The 21,804-nt window shown below is 55.6% G+C and overlaps 3 protein-coding genes across 3 annotated transcripts; 2 read left to right on the top strand and 1 right to left on the bottom strand.

The window, feature by feature from the left end:
* Window positions 1-1,404: 1,404 nt before the first annotated feature.
* Window positions 1,405-1,779, top strand: PHYSODRAFT_516489 (hypothetical protein; the record flags this gene model as incomplete). Its single annotated transcript, XM_009534567.1, has 1 exon — window positions 1,405-1,779. A coding segment is annotated over one exon (375 nt), but the record flags the coding sequence as incomplete, so codon positions are not given.
* Window positions 1,780-2,437: 658 nt separating this feature from the next.
* PHYSODRAFT_336951 (hypothetical protein) lies at window positions 2,438-4,187 on the top strand (the record flags this gene model as incomplete). The annotated part of the gene is made up of 4 exons (XM_009534566.1): window positions 2,438-2,545; window positions 2,645-3,031; window positions 3,067-3,610; window positions 3,697-4,187. 4 exons carry the CDS (start codon window positions 2,438-2,440, stop codon window positions 4,185-4,187), a joined length of 1,530 nt encoding a protein of 509 aa, XP_009532861.1.
* Window positions 4,188-16,303: 12,116 nt separating this feature from the next.
* PHYSODRAFT_517696 (hypothetical protein) lies at window positions 16,304-16,555 on the bottom strand (the record flags this gene model as incomplete). Its single annotated transcript, XM_009534565.1, has 1 exon — window positions 16,304-16,555. A coding segment is annotated over one exon (252 nt), but the record flags the coding sequence as incomplete, so codon positions are not given.
* Window positions 16,556-21,804: the final 5,249 nt, after the last annotated feature.

The following is a 21,804-nucleotide window of genomic DNA, read 5'->3' as shown; positions in this document are numbered from 1 at the left end:
AGCGGCTCCTCACGGGGTGCTGGCCGACATTACGGTTGCCATCATCTCCGAGACAGAAACAATACATGCTTAAATTATACAGTTGCTACCATCTCCGAGGCAGAAACAATGAATGTTTTTCTCCTCTACGCTTTTTTGCCCCGTATTGAGCGTTTTTCTCGCTCTCGGTTGAGCGCTGCTCCTCTCGCTTTAGGGATTAAAAGTGACGCGACCTTGGAGACCGGGAGAGTGGTTTAACTCTGAAACTATGTTTTGGTCTTGCACAGCACTGTATCGGAGTGCGCCTCGTTTGTGTCTACGGACGTCCGTTTACAATTGATCCCGTTGTTTACCATAGTACTTTAACATTTCCAAATGTCGTTTCGATACTTAAGCACTGTGGTTCGTAAATGCAAGCCGCCGGTTTTATTGATATATAACGGTTTTAGTGATATATAACGCAAGTTAATATGGGAAAGAGCTATAGCCGTCGTAATTCCTAATGTCATGATTAAAAGGCCCCAATGGGCCTTCAGGCTACCTGAAAATGGCTTTGAAATGGTCGACTTGCTGTTTGATCGATATCTAGTACTAATAGATTCACAAGACCAAGAATGTCGTATTCTTTATGTTGGAACGCCATTTTGCAAATCATGCTAGTTACGTCTAACAAACTTAATTACCATTTTTATAAATTTAAGTGATATAATATAGGAGGTGCTGCATGCGTTTCCTACTGAGATGCCATATTTTCATAATAATATCATGACTTTGATCGTTCCAACTCATGTATAGAGGTCAACGATGCACTGTTCCTGGATACTGCATTTCATGAAGCTTGCGTCTACACGAGTTGCATCTAAAACAAGGATTAACGTGCTAGTTGGTATGGCACTTGTGGGTAGATGAGGAAGAGTGAAAGTGAATTGATTTGAGTGCGAAGCTCGTACTGTGAGCTAACGTACTTCATGCAACACAGATCCGCGTCCACGAGATGTACGCCTTTGAGCCCGGACCCCTCGGGAACCTGGCTTAACTGAGACCCGCGCGTGTCGTCACCGCCGCGTGACTTGGTCCGCTTGCTTACCGGCTTTCAACACTCCTCCCTAGGGTCTCGAGGATTCAGGCAAATGTTGGCGACCAGTCCAATTGCCTCCGTCAGCTCCTTGACCCGCGGTGCTGGGAGGGCCTTCATGAGTATGTCCGCCAGCACCGCCGCGCTCTCGACGTAACACGGTGCCCCCAAGCCTTTCTGCTTCTAATCTTGCAAGACCATGAGCTTCACATCAACATGCTTGGCATTCGCTGAGCTTGATTCGGTCTGTATCTGCGCGATAGCCGCTTGATTGTCCTTTGCATCCCCATGGGTAGGGTCGTTGCCACACCAAGCTTACCAACCATTCCTTGATCCCCAGCAGCTCTTGAGCTCCCACCGTTGTTGCCACGTACTCCGCCTTGGTGGTCGACAGCGCCACCGAAGCCTGTTTCTTGCACCGACAAGACATGATCGTTCCGTTGATCTGCACGATTGCTGCACTGACCGATTTTCGATCATTTTTGTCTCCAACGAAGTCGGCGTCCGTAATTTGCAGTGGTTGGCTAGGCTCTCCATCAGCGATCATAGAGAGCTCGAGAGCTCGCGTCCCGCTCAGATACAGGGCTTTACGCCTGGACAGCTTCCTGTCCGCCATGGTGGGGGCGTGCGCACGTCGTGTAACACAGTTCACGTGCAGCGGGGCTGCCGTAGCTTTAGCGTCAGAGGAAGACGTAACAGACTCACAGAGTCTCAGCTTAAGATAGCCCATTATAATACCAGAACGTACGAGTCCGTACACCTTACGGACTCCAGAGAGTCAACTCTTAACTCTTAAGTGTGTAAATCTCAAACTGAATGTGTTTGCCTTAGCGCGGCCAAGCCGCCTACGGTGTAAATGTATCCGGTTCACTATCTAGCATAGTGAACCCTAGTCATATGCATAATAAGTGGTTCTGAAGCCGTGTACTGATTATCCTACTGATTTAGGTTAGACAGTGTGTACCCACTTCGTAACCCTTCGGGTAACTCTCGTGTAACTCCGTTACACCCTCCCCCATCAAACCGTGGACACGGGTGTTCACGCTTAACGGTCAACCACCGGGTCTTGTTCCGTCAAGTCTCCTTCTTGAAAGAGTCAATCCACATCGCGTGGACCTCTCTGAGAACTTCTCGGCGCCACGCGCCCTCACATGACTTTAAGGCATAAAGCCTTTTGGTCTTTCGGCCACAGAAAGCCTCTCGCGCGATCCGCCTCGGAGCCTCGCTCCTCTCGTGCTGCTGTACCGTGTGCCTCCGCACCTTCGCGAACGCCAGCGCCCGCGCGCACACCCTCGACGCCTTCCAGGCTCTCGGTGTCTGAGTACTTCGGGGCGCAACGCCTGAAGCGCAGCTCGCAGCGCGCAAGCCCCAGCTCTCCAGATCATGGATCCTAGGGAACTCTTTGGTGAAGAGGGTGAGGTGAACGAGTCCATGGAGGGTTCTCCGAACCGAGGAGATGCGTCCCCACCCACGCGACGCTTCGCCCACACCGTCGGCACGCCGTGAAGAAGGCTCGCCGGCCCCAGTTGGCTCTCCGAGCCGTCGCGATCAAGAGCGCCCCGCGCGCAGTTCTCCTGCGCGCTCCCCAAGCCGTTTCGCCACTTCGCGCGCTGCGCCACCGAGGGAGGAGCCGCGGCAGCCGCTGCGGACTCCCAATCCGTTTCCCCAGCGCTCCTTCGAGCTCTCAGAGCTGCTCGAGCTCACGGAGCCGCGGTATTCGCCGCACGTGCAGAAGACGTGCCCCTGGATCCCGTCATCTCCAACCCCTTGGACGAAGCTCAGTCCGAGCAGGTTGCGGCGCAGATGGCTCTCATGCGCTCCCAGCGCTCCGAGCTGCGGCCTCTGCTGAACCCCAGCACTGCCGACTACGGCTTCCGGCCTCGCGACTCCGCGGAGGCTTGTCGCCTGGCGTTCCGGCAGTCTCTCGCGCTGCACGCCATTGGGTCCGCGGCCCGTACTCCGGAGGAATTCGCACGCGTACGACTCTGCTAGAGCGACTCGTCACTCCACAGTCTACGACTGTCGCGGAGTATTGCGAGAGGCTGCGGCTGCAAGCCCAGCAGAAGTCCGTGCCCGCCATGCGGACGTACCCGGTGGTACTTAGCCCGGGGGAAGACTCAATTGAGTACGAAGCTCAGTTCGAGTCTTGGGCCAAGCACAGCCGGAAGCTCAGCTCCATGGATGCTCTCCGAGCCAGCTTCAATGAAGTGGATGTTCGCATTGAACGCAAGCTCCGCTTCGATTTCGCGAAGGTACGAGCTAAGCGCAGCCTCTCGGCACTCGCCCAGCCGCGGACCCAGTTTAGCGCTGCGCGCTTCGCTCCTTCGAGCACTCCAGCCGCTCCTTCCCGCGAGGGAGTGAGCGCTGTGGCTCAGGGTCACCCTCGGAGGAATGTGGCTGACCCAGCAGCTCCCCAGCTTATTGCAGGGAAGCGCGGGATGGCCGGCGTGCCGGCCTTGAGCCCTCGGGGCGCTGGTAATCAAGGTGATCAAAAGCGTCCACGACGTCTTGGCAATCCTGGCGGAGGGGTACCTCAAACTCCCATGGGTTCTGGGAGTGAGGGTATTCTTGCCATCTCACCAGATACTGGTTTGACCCCGGCACCGCTGCTTCGCCAGGAGGCGTTCCACATGGTAATGCAGATTCCCATGCTCATCGAGCAGCGCCGGTGGAGGACGAGCCAAGCCGCCTCCCGACGTTCGACGAGTTGCGCGAGACTCGGCAACAGGCGGATCGCCTTCGGGACCACGTCCACGACATCGACGCGCCTCTGGCACGTTGTGCGACTGATCTCGACAGGCTCGCTGAGTGCCTGGAGTGGCTTGGGGTGCCTCGGGAGGTCTGGGACCGACTTGGGACCTTGGAGAACGACTTCGTTCGCCTGAACGGGTGGGTGAACTACTTTCGCGATCGCGAAGAGCGACACGCTCGAGAGTTCGCGGAGCTACAGCGGCACCAGGCTTTGCTCCAGGGTCAGCTCGAGCTCCTGGCCCGCATGCAGGCCTCGCCTACCGCGCCTCCTGCGCTTGCGGCTCCTGCAGTACCCGCGGCACTCCCGCCTGCCCCTGCGGAGCCCGCGTTGATGGTCGCGTGGCGACTGCGTCCTCGACGACCGCGACCTCCGCGCCTGTGACCTCGCCACCCTCGGTGCCTCCATCTGCACCTACATCGGGTCCACGTTCGGCCTGAGCATGCCCACGTAGAAGACGGGGTGCGTCCGCATCTTCTTCGGAAGATTGAGCTTGTACGCAAGGCCCTTCTTGGCCACAACCTTGAAAGGTCCGATGAAGTGCGGGCGCAACTTCGTCTTGAAGACGGCTGGCACTGCATGTGTAGGTAGGTTCTTAGCGCTAAGCAGCACCAGGTCCCCGACGTCATAACTTTCAACATTGCCTCTGCCTCTGCCTCTGGCATCTGCATGTTCCTTTCGCTTGGCTTGGCTTTCAGCCATTGCGTCACGCGCATGTCGTAAGACACTCAGACGCGTCGCCAAGAAAGCGTCAACCTGTTTACGAACAGTAGCCGGGCTGACATCGGCTAGCCGATCAGCTAAGCCGGCTTCTCCTCCCCCACCAAGTCCGAGGCCACCACGCGGCGGCGTCAGCGGGGCGCGGGGGTGAGACAAGCTGTTCACGCAGAACGGCGTGTAGCCTATCGAGGCGTGCACGGCGTTGTTCAACGCAAACTCAACGAGTGGCAGCATGGCGCTCCAGCGCTTCGGCGTCTCGGCGCAAATGCAGCGGAGCACGTCCTCGACGACGCGATTCACGCGCTCTGTCTGACCATCGGTCTGCGGATGGCCTGCCGTGGACATGTCCAGCTTGGTGCCAAGCACCGCAAAGACCACGCTCCAGAGGTTGCCCGTGAAGCGGGGGTCTCGGTCCGAGACAATCGACTCAGGGAGTCCGTGTTGTCGAACCACCCGGTCCAAGAACAGCGTTCCTATACCTTTACCATCGATGGTGTCCGGTACAGCCGCAATGTGAGCCATCTTGCTCAGTCGGTCCACGAAGACCACGACTCCAGTGTTGCCCGCCGCGTCTGCCGGCAGGCCAAACACAAAGTCCATACTCATGGATTGCCAACAGCCCGAAGGGACAGTCAAGCTCGCCAACGGCGCTGCAGCATGAGGTGCCGATTCACTCGCTGACACGTCTCGCACGTGCGCACATAAGTACTCGTTCACTTGTACAGCTTCGGCCACCAGTAGTGGGTGCTCACCGAGCTGTAGGTCTTTTCACGGCCAAGATGGCCGGCCAGCGGCGTGTCGTATGCCTCATAGAGGATGCGGTACTTCAGATCCTCATCATGAGGGATGACCACGCGGGGCGTATCCTCGGGGACAGTCTTGTAGAAGAACAGGTCACCATCGAGGGAATAACGGTGTAGCCGCGCGCGCAGCCGCGCTGACGAATCCATGTCCGAGTCTTGAAACTCCTTGCTCCCCAGAGCCTTCAGTAACGCGACACAGGTCTCGTCCTTGGCATAAGCCGTTCGGATCAAATCCGGTAATGACGAAGTCACGGTCGTTGCATGAGCCAGCTCATAATCCGGCCTGCGCGACAGCGCGTCCGCAAGGACATTCTGCCTACCAGGCTTGTACTTCACCTCGAAGTTGTACTCCGCGAAGAAGGACAGCCATCGGGCCATCCTTTGCGAGGGATGTGGCGACTGAGTCGCAGTGCGTAACGACGCATGATCCGTGTAAATCTCGAACGGCTGAGAGCACCCTGAACTTGACGAGCGCATACTTCATTGCAAGTAGCTCCTTGTCGTGGACAGGATAGTTCTTCTCCGTAGCCTTCAGCTGGCGAGATTCGAACGCCACCACGCGCTCGCGCCCCTCGGCGTCTGCTTGCAGCAGTGCACAGCCGATGGCAAAGTCCGAGGCGTCACAGACGACACAAAACGGACGAGGGGGGTCTGGCAAAGCCAGAATAGGCGCATGAAGGAGACTGTCCTTAATGGCCGCGAACGCATCTTGATGCTCGGTGTTCCAACACCACTCCGCATCCTTCTTCAGGAGGTTGGAGAGTCGCCGAGCCATCTCAGCGTAGTTCTCACTGTACTTGTGCAAGTAATTGGCTAAGCCAAGCCACTTGCGAAGATCCCTTTGGTTCTTGGGAACCGGCCAGTCAACAATGGCTTTGACCTTGACCGGGTCGGCCCTCAGACCACGCTTCCCGATGAAGCACCCTAAGAAGGGGATCTCTTCCGCTCCGAAGGTGCATTTGTCAATGTTGGCGTACAACTTGTTTTGACGCATGCATTTGAGCACAGCACGCAGGTGCTCCACATGCTTCTCCATATCAGTATTTCCGTGCTCAGCACGACTGTGGACAAAGATGTCATCGAAGTACGTTTGCGCGTACGCCTGATGGGGCCTGAAGAGCTGCGTCACAAGACGATTAAACGTCGCTGGCGCGTTTGAAAGCCCTTGGGGTATCACCAACCACTCCCAGAGCATGCCGCTCGGGCTACTCACCGCAGTGAGAGGAATGTCGCTCGTCTGCATGAGCAATTGGTAATATCCATCGACCAAGTCGAGCGCACTGTACATCGTACATCCTGTCATGTTGTTCTGAAGAACATCCTTCCGAGGAATCGGTGTCTGTGCCGGAATGATAGCGGCATTCAGCTTGTTGAAAGCATGCACGATACGCCACTTGCCATTCGGCTTTCTGACACAGAACGTCAGCGTAGAGTGTGGAGACTTACTCTCACGCACCATGCCCGCCTCGTGCTTCCTACGGAAGAACGCGTCAATGATGCCACACTGCTCCTTCGGTAAGGGCCACTGCTTCGTCACGCAGTACTTCGTTCCCGGAACGAAATCGATTTCGTGTCGAACACCTCGATCCGGAGGTAGCCCCGAGGGCGGCTCCTTCGAGACCACGTCCTGGTAATCCTTTACCACTTGATACAAGGCATCCGACGGGTCCTTCAGGATCGCCGATCCGCTCCGCACATTCAGCGCCTTCTTGGTGTCTTCCAGGACAGCTTCATCCAGAAGCGAGGACGAGTTCAACTCTTCTTCGGATCGTATTACCACTACCTCAGCAAAGTCTCCAGCCTTCAAGGCTTCCCCGAACTCGGCCAAGGACATCTCGCCCAGCTCCAGGAGAGCAGACAGTGAGGGCAAGTCGTCGAGGTTGATACCTCCGTCGACGTCGCCCGTCACTCCATTCACGAGTGTATAGAGCTGCTCGCTCTCGCTTGGAGCCTCGCCGCTCGACACGCCCTTCTCGACTCGTGAGATCGCAGACGCCTTGCGTCTCGCAGCCAGCGCTTTGCGGCGCTGCCTCCTCTTCATGGACACCGTCAGCCCTGAAGAGCCCCGTGATTTTGCGTGCGTCTTGACGCCATGTGTCACCACCTCGTTCAGCTCCGCGGGAGCTCCAGTGTCTTTACCGACACTCAGCAAAGAGCTGTACGATCCGCAGCCTCCACTCAGTGGATTACGTGCCACTCCACGATCTCCATCCGGGCAAAGCCCCTTGTTCTTCGGCATCGTGCCGACCGCGCCGTCGCTGGCACGCAGCAGGGCGTCGCCCTCAGACGCACGCCCGCTCAGCGGAATTAGTGCCGCTCCACCTGCCGTCCGCGAGCCACGCTCGGAACTCTCGTTCTCGACACATTCAGTGTCCACCAACTCGGAAACTCCGATGTCCAACACATTGACCGACTCGGTCCAGTGCTCGCGCCAGAAGCGCTTCTGCTTCCTAGCAGAGGTGGGTTCATGACTCGCCAATGCTCCGCTAGGAGAGAAGTGCGTAGCACCAAGGGTCTTCGACCTCCAATCGATCCAAGGCTCGTGGCGTTCCAGCCACGCCATACCAAGGATGAGATCATATCTCGAATCGAGGTCTAAGACCAGACAGCGTCCCACGCTATCAAAATCCAAAAACTTCACGCCCAGGTCCACAGGGACCTTAGGCACCGTGACACGGGCACTCGTGACGATGTCACTCCCGCGCGCCACCAGCGCCTCAGCATAATGCTGACTTCCGTCCATCGTAGAACGCCGGGAGTAGTTACCCGACGCTCCCGAATCGATCAAATCGTACATGGCTTGGTGAAGCCCTTCACCCAAGCTTGGACAACTACAACTAGCAAGCCGGCTTGCATACACGTTCCGTGTTAGAGAGTACGGCTCTCTTCGGGGCTAGGTCCTGTAGACCTCCACCTCGCCGAGGCTCAATAGAACTTAGTTCTTCCCCAGTAGGCCACCCCACGCCTACTGGGACTTCTCGTTTCCCCGAGACAAACCAGACCCCTGGTTCGAACTCGAAGAGCGGCTTATCGAAGCTTGGCGCTGATGGCGCAGCGGACACCCAGCAAGAAGGTGTCGGGTGTCACCACAGATGAAGCATCTGCGGATACCGCGACACTGCTCAGCAGCAGGAAGCTCGGCTTCTTCGTCTTCAGCATAGCTGAGGTCCATGGGTTCCGGACCACTCGACGCGCTAGCGTAAGACGCATTCCACCCGAGTCTCGACGACTTAAAGTTGTGTTCCGCATTCAATGCGACGCTCACAGTATCTTCAAAAGAGCTCGGGTGGGTTCGAAACACCTCCGTTCTGGCAACGCCAGTGCGGAGGCACTCCATGAACACCGTAACGGTGACTGCCTCCGGCAGGGGGTCCGCGGACATACCAGCAATGAGAGTTCTCAACTCTCCATCAACTCCTTCTTGCTCTGCTTGGTTGCCAGGAAGCGTGAGCGCACGCGATACGCCTCGTTAGGCGGAGCAAACACTCGAGACAATTGCTGTTTCAGCTGGTCCCACGTCGGGAAGGCCACCTCGACCAACGTCCCGGACGTTAGTACCCACTCTCTCGCTCGCCCACCGAGCTTCGAGATAGCTAGTGCCACGCGCTGCGACTCCGTACGGAGTAGAGCTGAGCTCATAGCCATCTCAACCTCACGGGTCCAAAGCATCAAGCTTTCACCCTCCTTGCCTTCGAAGGTCTTCATGCTCAACATGAGCGGCTTGGGTCTTGTTCCCGCGTCGGATGACGAAGCGGTCGCTTGGGGCGCCGCGGCCGTTGCCATCCTCTGCTGGAGGTGCTTTAGCAGAGCATTCTCTAGCTTGAAAACGCCTCGAGACGCGCATTCACCGCGTCGGGGCCTTGCTGCGCAAGTTACGTCACGCCCTCCGGGCCCAGCAAGGACATAAGCTTTTTAAGCGCATCCTGCTGGTTCGGGGGCAAGTGAGCGAACTGCTCCATTCTCCACAGAGGGTCAGTCTATATGTCGGATTGACTACAAGTGCTACCAAGTGCAGCGGGGCTGCCGTAGCTTTAGCGTCAGAGGAAGACGTAACAGACTCACAGAGTCTCAGCTTAAGATAGCCCGTTCAAATACCAGAACGTACGTCCGTACACCTTACGGAATCCAAGAGTCAACCCTTAACTCTTCGTGTGTGTGTGTAAATCTCAAACTGAATGTATTTCCTTTTAGCGCGGCCAAGCCGCCTACGGTATAAATGTATCCGGTTCACTATCTAGCATAGTAGGCGCGGGCGCCCTACTGGTAATGCAGTTCCGCGTGTCGACCTTGGACACGCGACACTGAGGCCTGCAGTCCCCAGTGAGATTCATTCTCACCGCAAGAACAAAGATGACAAGTCTGACCTTGTCATCCTGAATGTGAACTCGATGAGAGCAAGCGGCTCTCTTTGCGCTTTGGTAGATTCTGGTGCGTCGAAGAACTTTATTCGACTGCAAAGTCTATCAAGGCTTGACTTCGAGGATTTAAAGATACCTCGAAGTATGTTGAAGGTACGACTGGCGACGGTCGCCGTCGTGAAGACCGAGAAGCGCATGGTACACGAGCGCTTCACGTATGAAGATCAAGAGTTTGTCGAAACCTTTATCGTCTTGGATCTGGACGATAAGTTTGACATTGTATTGGGCATGCCGTGGCTTGCACGGCATGATCCGGTCATCGATTGGGAGAAGCGCACTCTCGTGCGCTTCGGTCGCTACTGCGAAACAGTGAGGGATGACTCTGTTTTCGCCACACACGCACCAACAGGTGCACGCGACCCCCCCCACTCGAGACAGCGCCTAATGCCGCTGTCCCGGAGCGCCCTGTGCGCGCGCGAGCACGCGCGCAAGAGCAGCTAGTGTCGGCGTTGCCGCCGACAGCAAATGACGGAAACGTGTTGACATCGGAGGCCGACACCCGCTTTTCAGCGAATCAGGAAGAGTCTCCGGCCTCAAGGGGCACGGCTGACGCAGGCGAGTCACACGCCTCAGCCGTGGAGGCTGACGCGAATCTGATTGGATCAGTTTTGCCCATTAATATGAGCCAAGGTGACGTAACGCCGTCGACTCCGGGAGTCGATGGCTTGAGTGAATTTGATTCGTCGGCTCAGGGAGCCGACGCACCCTCCGTAATGGAGGTCTCCGCCAATGGATGGCGTCGAGGTATTAAAGTCGCGACGGTTCCGGGAACCGACGCTGCGAAAAGAAATTTCGCAAAGGGTGCGTCGACTCCCGGAGTCGACGCACCCTTTGTAATAGAGGGCTCCGCCAATAACAGGCGTCGAGGTGATGATGGGGTGTCGGCTCCAGGAGCCGACGCTGCAGGCGGTGCGGACGGTTGCAAACGTCCCGCACCGGAAAAACTTGCATGCTGTCGTGCAGCCGGGCTGCATGACGAAGCGCCGTGGGACCAAGCCGGGCTTGAAGTCGCTCGCCCGCGGGATGTACCCGCCGGCGGTATAAAAGAAGAACACCCGTCCACGGCTGGGCCTGGACGAGGTCAAGATTCTTGACTCAAGACCCAAGCGGAGCCGGGTTCCGCAAAACAAGAAGACGGCGCATGCGAAGGTCACTGCGCAAGTCTCGGCTTTGGGCCGAGACGCTACAAGAACTGTCTGCCGGGCAGACGGAGGCTGAATAGCCGGACGTCGAGACGTTGAACGTCTTGACGCGTACCTGTGCCGGGTTCCGGTACAGGGAGATGACTCTCGCTAATCTTCCGACGCAAGCGTCGGAGTTGACTTCGCTTCCAGTCATGAGCTGGAAGCGCTTCGCGCGTGACTTGCACGATGGACGCATCGAGCAAATATGTATTCTCTTGGACGCCTCGAGAGAACGAAGAGCGAGAATGAAGAACTGAGGCAGTTCTTCATGGAGACCACCACTGAGAGCGAGGACACGCTCAGTGCGAAGACGATAAAAGAGCGCTTTGAAGAGCAGAGCAGGGACTCGTCTTCAACGAGTCCCTACTATGAGATCTTACGGGAGTACGCGGACGTGCTTCCGGGAGAGATCCCTGCGGAGCTTCCGCAGGACAAGGGCGTCCAGCACGAGATTGATCTCGTGCCGGGGACGAAGTACTGTGTCACGCGGCAGTGGCCACTGCCGCGAGAGCAGGTCAAGGCGATCGACGACTTCTTGTCGTCGCAAAGCTGGGCAAGTGCGGGAATCGAAGTCCCTGCACAGTGCTCCGACCTTCTGCGTCAAGAAGCCACAGGGCAGCTGGCGCATCGTTCATGCGTACAACAAGTTGAACGATGCGACGATACCGGCGCAGACACCAATACCGCGAAAATATGTCATCATCGATTCGATGGCCAGGAGCACTATCTACAGTGCTCTTGATCTGCGCGATGGGTTCTATCAGATCCTCATGCGTGAGAGCGACATCCCTCCCACGGTTGTGAGCACGCCGATCGGCATGCTCTTGGAGTGGCTAGTGATGCCGCAGGGTCTGAAGAACGCCTCTGCGACCTTCAACAGGTGCATGACGCACTTGTTGAGCTCGGTGCGCGACTTCGCACCGAGCTACTTCGATGATGTGTTTGTCCACAGCCGGGCTGCGGACGGGATGAGCGATGTTGAGATGCACAAGGTGCATCTCCGGAAGCTGCTTGCGCTCATGCGCAAGTACAAGCTCTATGCGAACCTGAAGAAGTGCATCTTCGGGGCGAGCGAGATACACGTGCTCGCGTGTCTCGTTGGGAAGAACGGTGTCCGCCCTGACACTGAGAAGGTCAGAGTGATCAATGAGTGGCTGACGCCGTCGAACGTCAAGGAACTGCGGCAGTTCCTTGGCTTGACCACGTACTTGTGCAAGTATGTGAAGGACTATGCGGGCACGATTTGCCCGCTGTCACAGCTCCTGAAGAAGGAAGCCGAGTGGCATTGGGCTGCTGAGGGTCAGCAGGCCTTCGATGCAGTCAAGTAGGGCTTGACTGAGGCGCTGATCTTGGCGGTGGCCGACCAAGATCGCCCGTTCCACGTTGTGTGCGACGCATCCGACTTCGCAATCGGATGTGCGTTGATGCAGCACGATCACGACCCTCGTGATCGTGTCGGCTACTACCAATCGCGTCAGCTGAATCCAGCTGAGCGCAACTACCCGGTGTATGACAAGGAACTCCTTGCCATGAAGTACGCACTCGCGAAGTTCCGAGTGTATCTACTCGGAAAGAAACCGTTCGTAGTCTATACGGACCACGCGTCACTGCGAACGGCTGTGAAGTCACCGCACATCTCGCAACGGATGGTCAGATGGCTCTCATTCTTCGCAGAGTATAACTTCCGGGGTTGAGTACCAACCCGGAAGACTCAATGGGGTGGCCGACGCGCTATCGCGTCGACCTGACTACGCCACGACTGATGCCGACGTCAATGCCATTGACGCCATGCGATCGAGCACCCCAACGTCGTCACTGTTGGACGACGTGAAGGTCGCGTCCGCGCACGACGCGGACGCGAAGTTCTTGCTGGCCCGTCAGAAGCTGCCGAAGCATCTTCGTGCTCGTGCATACCGATATCGGGTGTACGACGGGTTATTACTCTACAGTGCAGACGACGACAGCGCGGACTTCGTTGTCGTGACCAATGACCATAACCTGCGACTCAGGCTCATGTATGAGTATCACGATACCGAGTGCGGGGCATCCGGGCCGTGAGAAGACATATCTTCTTCTCACGCGGGACTTCTACTGGGCCCACCAGTATAAATGGGTGCGCAAGTACGTCCGTGCTTGCGAGGTTTGTCAACATGTGAAGCCTGTGCCTTTCGCGCAGGCTCCCTTGCAGACACTGCCGACTCCGTCGGAGTGTTGGTAGTCCATATCTTTGGACTTCGTGTTCGGTCTTCCCCCGGGCAGCCAGGGGAACACGGGCGTTGTGGTCTTTGTTGACCGCTTCAGCAAGATGGTACATCTTGCTGCAGTACCTGCTGAAGTGACTGCGAAGCAGACGGCGCGTCTGTTCGTTGACATGGTGTTCAAACACCATGGTATGCTGATCGACATTGTGTCGGATCGAGACCCGCGCTTCACTGCACACCTTTGGCAAGGAGTGTTCACACTTCTTGGGAGTCAACTTTCGATGTCGGCTGCGGACCATCCGCAGACGGACGGGCAGACCGAGCGCGGGAACCGCGTACTCGTAGACGCGCTAAAGAGCTACGCTCACTCGTTCCACCACTGGAGCGAGTGCCTGCTGATGGCGGAGTTCGGCATCAACAACTCGGTGCATGCCTTGACCGGGCATACGCCGTTCTACGTGAATGCAATAAGGTACCCACGCCTCCCGAGTCTACTCGGGATGGTGGCTCCTTCCTTAAGTGGGGGAGGATCTTCGACTGCAACGCAGCAGCCGTAGAATGCCGCTGACACTTGCACAGTGTCAGCCGCGACTACGCGCAAGAAGAACAAAAAGCACGCGTCTATGTAGGGCACAGACGCCGACAAGAGCAAGAAGAAGAAGAAGAACGGATCTGTGCAGGGCACAAACACCGCGAAGACAAACGCAGAGGCCGGGCCTACTGCTGGAAACGAGCTGAACGAGTTCAGCTCGGGCGCAATCAACTTCGTGCAGTGCAGACAAGCCGTCATTCGGTTTGTCCAAGACGCTATTGCAGCTTCTGTTGATCGACAGAAGCTGAACGCGGACAACGTTGGCAGGGGCAACACAAATGAATTCAAGAAGGGTTCATAGGTTTTGTTAGCTACTAAAAACGTGCCTAAACATGCAGTTTCCGACTTGGGGGCGAGCAAGCTCGCTCCGTGCTTCATCGGGCCATTCACGGTGTTGGTACGGCATGGCAACGCCTACACGCTAGATATTCCATCTAGCGTGCGCCTCCATCCGACCTTTTACGTCGGGCGGCTGAAGCCATGCCGGCAGCACGAGCCACCTAGCTCGGCTGGCCCGAAGCGGAAGCCCCATCGGGAGCGAACCTCTGCTCCAGCGCGTTCACCCGCTGGTCCAAGCGTGCGACGCGACCTCCCACGTCAACAGAGATGTCCGACCGGGTCTGCGAGGCCTGAGCGACTTGAGCCCTCAGAATCGCCACCTCCTGCTTCAGAGCGGCGAACTCCCGGCTCTGATGCTGTTCCACAGCAGCAACCCGCTCCTCGAGCGTCAGGCCAAGGTCAACCCCAGGTTGACCATACCCGGGGCGTATTCCCACCACCGCCGCCTCCGATCCGCAACGCCCGCGGCTCAACACGCTGGATAGTTGAGCGTATTGTGAACCATAGTACCCCGAAAACAAACCGGCAGCCGGTTCGTTATCGTATTCGTTGGAGAGGGTTTCCGCCCCACCAAGATATATGGGAGCCGCGGGATGTCCTGCTGCAGGACGTTCCGGAAAAGGTGAGGGCGTACGAAGCTCATCACGCACTGCCGGTGCGAAGGTAGTGTGAGCGCTGTAGTTACCTGCAGCGCCCGAAGTCCCACGATCGTTGCGTTCCTCACGTGCCAGAAACTTGGCACGGAGATCCTTGAGACTCGCAGGTACACGAATCGTCGTGTACCCAGCTAGGTCGCGGTCGCTCAAGCGCGCCGCACCCGGAAGACACAACGTGCACTGTTGGCCTTCGGGCACAGCGCATGGAATGCCAGCGTCCACAGAGGATCTGTGGAGCTGCTCTAGCCGCCCGCGCGTCAAGAATGTCTTGAAGCTTTCACGGGCATGCATAACCCACTCGCGATAAGCAACCGGTTTCTTGTTGAAGTTCTCAACAAAAGCATTCCAACTTTGACAAGGTGCCTGCCACTCAGGCACTTTGCTGCGAGAAGAGGTCTTCTTGCTGGAGAAGTACAGGAGCTCGTGGAAGTGCCCGATGTAGTAATCGCTCCTTTGATTCGTTAACGGATCAAAGTGCTGCTCCTCCGCCACAGCATCGTCGTGGATGCCGCTGCATACGTACAGCGGGATTTCATTTGGAGGCACGGTGTTGCCCATACGGTCTGCGATCTCTGACGCAGACGGCATCAACGGATCGCGCGCTGCCTGAGAAGCGCGCGGATAGCTTGAAGACGCCACATCACGCGGGGAGCTTAAAGCCCCAGCAGCAGAGAGCGGAGTGTCGCTCTCGCCGCGCGAACGCTTCGAGCTCGAAGCGTTGGGGTCGTCTCCTTCACGAGGGCGTCTCAACCCGGCATGCGGGTCGAGACAATCGCTGTCGATAGACTCCTTGCGCTTGATTGAAGAGGCCTTGCCCTCTTCCATCTCCACGTCGCCGTCCCCGTAGTCAACGGCGTCGCTGACTACAGAGGAACCTTCGAGGACAATCTCCGGCTGGGTTGTCCCCGCCGCAGCTTTGGCAGCGAGAGCGTCACGCTTTGCTTCATGACGCTCGAAGTACTCGGAGACAGAGAGAGTCTCTGTCCCGGCGGAGGTCTTCCCCTCTGCTGCAGCGGCGGTCTTCTTCGGCGAGCTCATTGCCGAATGAGCTCGAGTTTTCTTTCTCCCAACATGAAGAATTGACGAGTGGTCAATTTCCTGGTTGACGTGCCGTGACTTGGCGCGTCTAACCTTGAGGGGGGATGGTGTAACAGGGTTACACGCACAAGTGGCTACAGTCACTTGTAACTCTAACAGACACGACGTCTGTTAGAGGTTCGAAAGCCTTTCTCGACCTTGGTGTAGACACAGCAAAGGCTACATACATTTACGACCACCACGACGGGTGGTCCATATAGAGACTTAGGATTCCTATTGGCTGAGAGCAGCATCTCTTAGCCAATGAGCGACATGTATAGCATTGGAATTCTGCCAACCAGCCGTTGGCAGATTCCTAACTTAGAATATTACATTTAGAGGAAGTCAGCATAAAACAAAAATAGCAGTTCTCATTTTAACCCAAAAACATTATTTGGATCGTTTATTTAGATTAATCTATACTCGGAGGTCCGAGTATAATTAACTCTAGTTTAAACTAAGCTACGCTTCCTCACACACATGCGCACACGTGTAAGCTAAAGTAGTGAGTCAATGTAGGCCCATTACACCTCCAATAGGCGCGCGCACACCATGTGCATGCTCGAGTCCAAACTTCACCAGCATCTCCGAAATATTAGCCTCTTGATCGAACATGTAGTCACTGCTAGCATCGTACTCCACACATATCCCGAGAACCTTACTGACCGGCCCCAGGTCTTTTAACGCCAGATCCCACATCGCACGAAAGAACGCATACACCCTGCCGGCATCTGTGCCTGTAACGAGAAAGTCGTCGACGTAGGTGCCGATGATGGTTATCCCGTCTTCGTCAGCGAGATAGTAAGGCAGGAGTCCGTGACGCACTGTTAAAAGCCGAGCACAAGCAACTTGTGGTGCACGTGATTGTGCCAGAGTCTTCCTGCCTGCTTCAGGCCGTACAAGCTGCGCTCGAGCTGCAGCGCCACGTCCTTCGCTCTCGTAGCTACAAGCTCCCGCAATTGCACGTCCGTCACCACGAGACCGTCTGGCACGAACCGCAAGATCACTATCCCATCTTCCGTAGCAGCTTTCACGTAGGCGATCAGCACATCACCGTGCCGAGCCGGACCCCCCCCCCCCCCCTACATGTGCGAGCACGAAAATGATCTTGACACTTGACATGCCGATCACAGCGGCAAACACAAGGAAGAAGTAGACGCCCAAAATCTGCTCGTTGCCGCATGCGACTAGTCGAGCCTTGTATCGCTTGATCGCCCCAGCTCCCGTTCGTTTCTTTTTGGTAGACCCACTTGGTGTGGAGGCGTGGCGCCGTGGGCTAGCATTTCACCAGTATCCATGTGTTATTGGCTTGTAGAGCGGCGAGTACCTCCTGCTCGGCGGCTGCTCACAACGCGCTCTCGGGGCATTTCCTCGCTTTTTGATAGCTCTTTGGCTCGGGGTCTGTTGTGTGCAATTTTGACTCCTCCAGCGGAACATCATCTGCCACCGCACTTGCCAGTGCGAGCTCGTCCCTTCCGGGCCGTGGAGCACCGAGATCAACGTCGCCGTCAGCTTTGGCCTGTCGTCGCGACTTGCGTCGTAGTCGTCGGGACCGGCGACGCTGCAGCGGCTCCGTCGATGCTTCCGCACTACCCGCTGAATCGCATCCACTCTCAGTGCTCGTGGCAGCATGCGCGGGTCTGTCGTCATGGTCTGTAAGTTTCGAATGTGCTCTGTCATGATCACCTCGCGCTCCGAGGGCAAGTAGGCTTTGTATTATTTAGTAGCCTCGTCGTTCCCCACAATGACCTCCTCGCACGCTGTCTTCTTCATCGCGCGCTTGCCTGGATCGCGGAAGACTGTGCACTTCGTGCCAAACACTACGATGTCGTCCAAGCCGGGGACGTTGCCGGTTAACACCTCGATTGGCGACTTGCGTCCTTCGTTGGTTCGGGTCGGGCTGCGATTGAGGATGTACACAGCGTAGCCAGCGGTGTCACCCCCAAAACTTAGTGGTAGACCAGCTCCAAAGACCATACATCGCACCATGTTGAGGATCGTGCGATGCATACGATCCGCTTTCGCGTTCGCGGCTTGGTTCCCCGCCTCTACGATCTGCCTCGCAACTCCGTTCTCTTTGCAAAAGAGGTCAACGCTGCGATATTCGCCTCCGCCGTCAGTGCGTAAGACGTGGATTCGACAACTCCGTAAGGAAGGCATGGAATTTCCTGGCCACTTCATTCTTCATAATCGCCAAGAATACTTTGCACTAGTTGGAGTGGAAGTTCTGGTTGCCCAGGCGATCGAGAGGTCTCATTGGACCCTTCAGGTCGCTACAAATAACACCACCGACCTTTTCAATTGGCGCATGAGCTCCGGTGTCTTTGGTCGGCTGTCGCTCTTGAGTCTGCTTGCCTTGAGCACACACCAGGCACGGCGTTCGCGTTCGGTCCGTGACCTTGATGGCCGATTTGGGGTCTTTGGCCATGTGCTCGATCGTGTCTAGGGCCAAGTTCCCAAACCGAGCATTTAAGCCCATAAGCGAATCGGTTTGACAATACCATTCGAGCGCTAGCACCATACACCGCCTACCTATAGTCGTGAATAACATGAGACTGTGGTTAGTGTAGTTTGGACCCAAAATTTCACCAAGAAGTACAGAGAGTAGCGGCAATAAGAAAGGGTTCAACGATTAAAGTACTGAAGGTATATACAATAATCAAGTCAAATCAAATCTTACGGAGCTTTAAACGTATTGACTTAACGAAATAAATGAAACACATTAGGTACGTTATTACTTGTATGCCACATCACTTTGACAAACTCAGTACCTAAATAGAGGCTCTTTATAATTCAATATTAATGTGTTGTCGGAATTATAAGCTGTTGACCCTTTCTTATTGCCGCTACTCTCTGTATAGTGTTGGCAGGTCCTGTCGTAATGCGTAATCATATATATATATATATATTTCTGGCGCCCTTAGCGCCTAAGTACGATCCCTTAACTATGAAGCACCGCACCCACTTTTTTAGAGCGTTGGCTGCATAATGTCACGTTTCACTTACGATTTGTATTGGTCAAGTCACGTGGGCTGCGCGAACCGTCCATATTACAAGACTGTATGTGGACCACACGCCGCCGAGCAAGCGGCCCCTGTAGGCTTGGCTTCAACTTTTGTCAAGAGCCGCGCTCGCGGGGCTCCGCTTGGCTTGTGCTAAATAAATCTGCGATGGGGTCAGTAAAACTGACTTAGTGTAGCTTTAGGTTTTATTGTGCATTGCAGACTTTTTGGCACTTTGGACTGTATCGAGCACGACTTATCTATAAGTTGTACTCGAGTACGAATTGCTGTAAGTCGTGGATGGTCCATCGGCACTAAGTAGAGCACATACACCATATCCTGCATGATTTAGCAGATCTAGTACGGATTAGCATCCTTTTGGCACTTTTAGAAATTGTCATTCTCCAGATTTTGCAGGACATCGATCTGGCTCACGAGCATAAGCGCAGGACGGAATGTCCTGTATTTTCCAAATCGAAACATCCCGGCGTCAAATCCTACCCAAAATCTAGTATTATTGGCACAAGCTTGGCAAAGTCAATCTTTTGTGCTTTTGCAGGACAACATGTCCTGCAAGATTTGCTGCATTGCGGATGCCGCACCCGCAATGCAGCAAACTTCCGAGCTAATGCGCCAAGCAGAATTATAACACACACGTGGTGTCCGTTAGCGTAGCGTGCCCACCAGGAAGATACAGTATTCATGGCTCGCTCTGTAGACCAAGGAGCATTTTAGTCGTACCAGTTAAAGAAATCTAAGCTCAGCCATACATTTCATACATTCTCAACACTTTTTTTTTAACTAAGTCAGCAGTAACGCCGAGTCGAACCAGTACGTATATGAACGCTGAAAGATGAACGAACAATAGCTCTCCATTACCCAGTGCTAATCGCAACATTTAATTGCGGGGGCACATGCTGTGTCGACGCTTGCCATGGCAGTTGTATGTGTAGTGTCCCTGGATAGCGAAGAGCAAATGCAGCACCTTCCCTTAGGGTCTGACCCGCTGAAGCCGCCCACGTTTGAGCCTCCGCCGAACACCCATACCAGAGCTGCCGTATCAGCTAGTTGTCGTGATCGTGATCGTCCTCAACGAAGTCGCCCACGACGCTACCGTAGCGAGCCCTCAGTCTTGATGGTTGCTGGTCTGCGCGCGTCATCTCCTGCCCGTCGAGATCCAGGCCAGCATGCCACCCGAGACCGAATCACCTGTACTCGAAGCCCTCGGCCACTTTGTTTCCTGATACGAGTAGAACAGAGTCATCAGCGTGGGTGGTGAGCATAGAATTAGACTTTTGTTAAGCGCCATATCGCTGACGATGTCCTTGTCGAAGAAGAGCTGGCCGTATTAGCGTGCTTCTAATGGAACCTGCAGCGGATCCGAGCACCTTGTGCCTACGAAGGATAAAATGAACACTGAATTGATGGAGCGTTAGCTGCTCACTGCCTGAGCTCCTACCAACACTCACGGGTTCCTACCCGTTCCCATACAGCGACCTGCGTTTCTCTGCTTCTCAGCTTTCGTCTCAACTGCCATGACCAGGTCTCAGATATGCATTCCAACACGCCCTCCTCGAAGAGCACTCTTCGCCTATTGCACGCTTCCAACACCGGCCAGCAACAGCAACGCCTTGAGTCTCTTCTTGTCAAGAGGCTTAGTGAACGTGTCGGCAGGGTTCTGCTCGCCCTTCACCTTGTGCAGCTCAATAGCTCCTTTCTGCATTTGCTCCCGTACATAGTGCCAACGTAGCTCAATGTGCCGCGTGCGGCGGCTGTAGGTCGGGCTTGTAGTCATCACGTGAGCTGCTTGGTTGTCCACTCCAATCCGTAGCCGGATAGTGTGATGAGGCAGGATCTCCTGCAAGATATTACTCTCTGCAACCGCCTCCATACTTGCTTCACAAGCCGCTACATACTCGGCCTCTGCCGTGGACAAGGCATAGATCCATTGTCTTCGTGACATCCACGCAATGGCACCACCAGCTAGGGTAAACACAAACCCCGTAGTGCTCTTGCGTTGCTCAGGATCATTTGCCCAATCACTATCTCAATATCCTTCCAGCACCACTTCACTCGAAACTATCTGCCCTCTAGAGTAGGTGATCCCATAGTTGCGCGTGCCAGCTAGATATCTCAGCACCCGCTTCAAAGTGCCCACATGCTTTGTGGTCGGCTTTGCAACAAAGCGACTCAGCTGTCCTACCGCAAAAGCCAAATCCGGTATCGTACTGGTGGCCAAGTACATGAGCATCCCGACTGCCTCACGGTAAGGGAAGCTTGTATCCGCCACCACTTCATCACTGCTCGGCGCCAGACGCACATTCACTTCCATGGGATTCCCAACAGCGTGGGCCTCACTGTAGCCAAACTTATTCAAAATCTCATTTGCGTACTTCTCCTGTCGAATCGCAATCCGCTCCGTGGTCTGCTCGACCTCAACGCCCAAGTACTGCGCCAGCTGCCCTTGCTCCTTGATCCCATACGCTTCGTTCAGTTCCTTGAACAAGCGCTCCTTGTACGGCTCGTCGTTTGTCGCTACGAGAATATCGTCGACGTAGACTAGCACGTACGCCATCATCTCACCCTCGAAACGATAGTACATACACGGCTCCGTCAGAGATCGCAGGTACCCGTGATCCAGAAACCACTGGTTCAGTTCCGTATTCCACTCGTGACCTGACTGCCGCAGTCCATACAATGCTTTCAGTACCACGTACACATGCCCATTCACTTTGCAGGGATAGCAATCGATCGATCGTAGGTACTGCCGAATACTCAGACGAGCATTCAAGTATGCGGTGTTTATATCTCCACCAAACACACTCAGTCCCAGCGCCGCTGCTATCGCCAGCAGCAGTCGGAACGACGACATCCTAGCAACGGGGGCGAACGTCTCACGAAAGTCAATCCCGGGTCGCTGGTAATTGCCCAGTGCAACAATGCGAGCCTTGAAGCGGATCACATATCCTTGGTGGTCCGTCTTCAAGTCATACACCCACATCGTATTCA

This window comes from Phytophthora sojae (genome assembly GCF_000149755.1).
Source record: "Phytophthora sojae unplaced genomic scaffold PHYSOscaffold_7, whole genome shotgun sequence".
NCBI classification, from domain to species: domain Eukaryota; phylum Oomycota; class Peronosporomycetes; order Peronosporales; family Peronosporaceae; genus Phytophthora; species Phytophthora sojae.
This window is presented reverse-complemented; position numbering and strand designations above follow the sequence as displayed.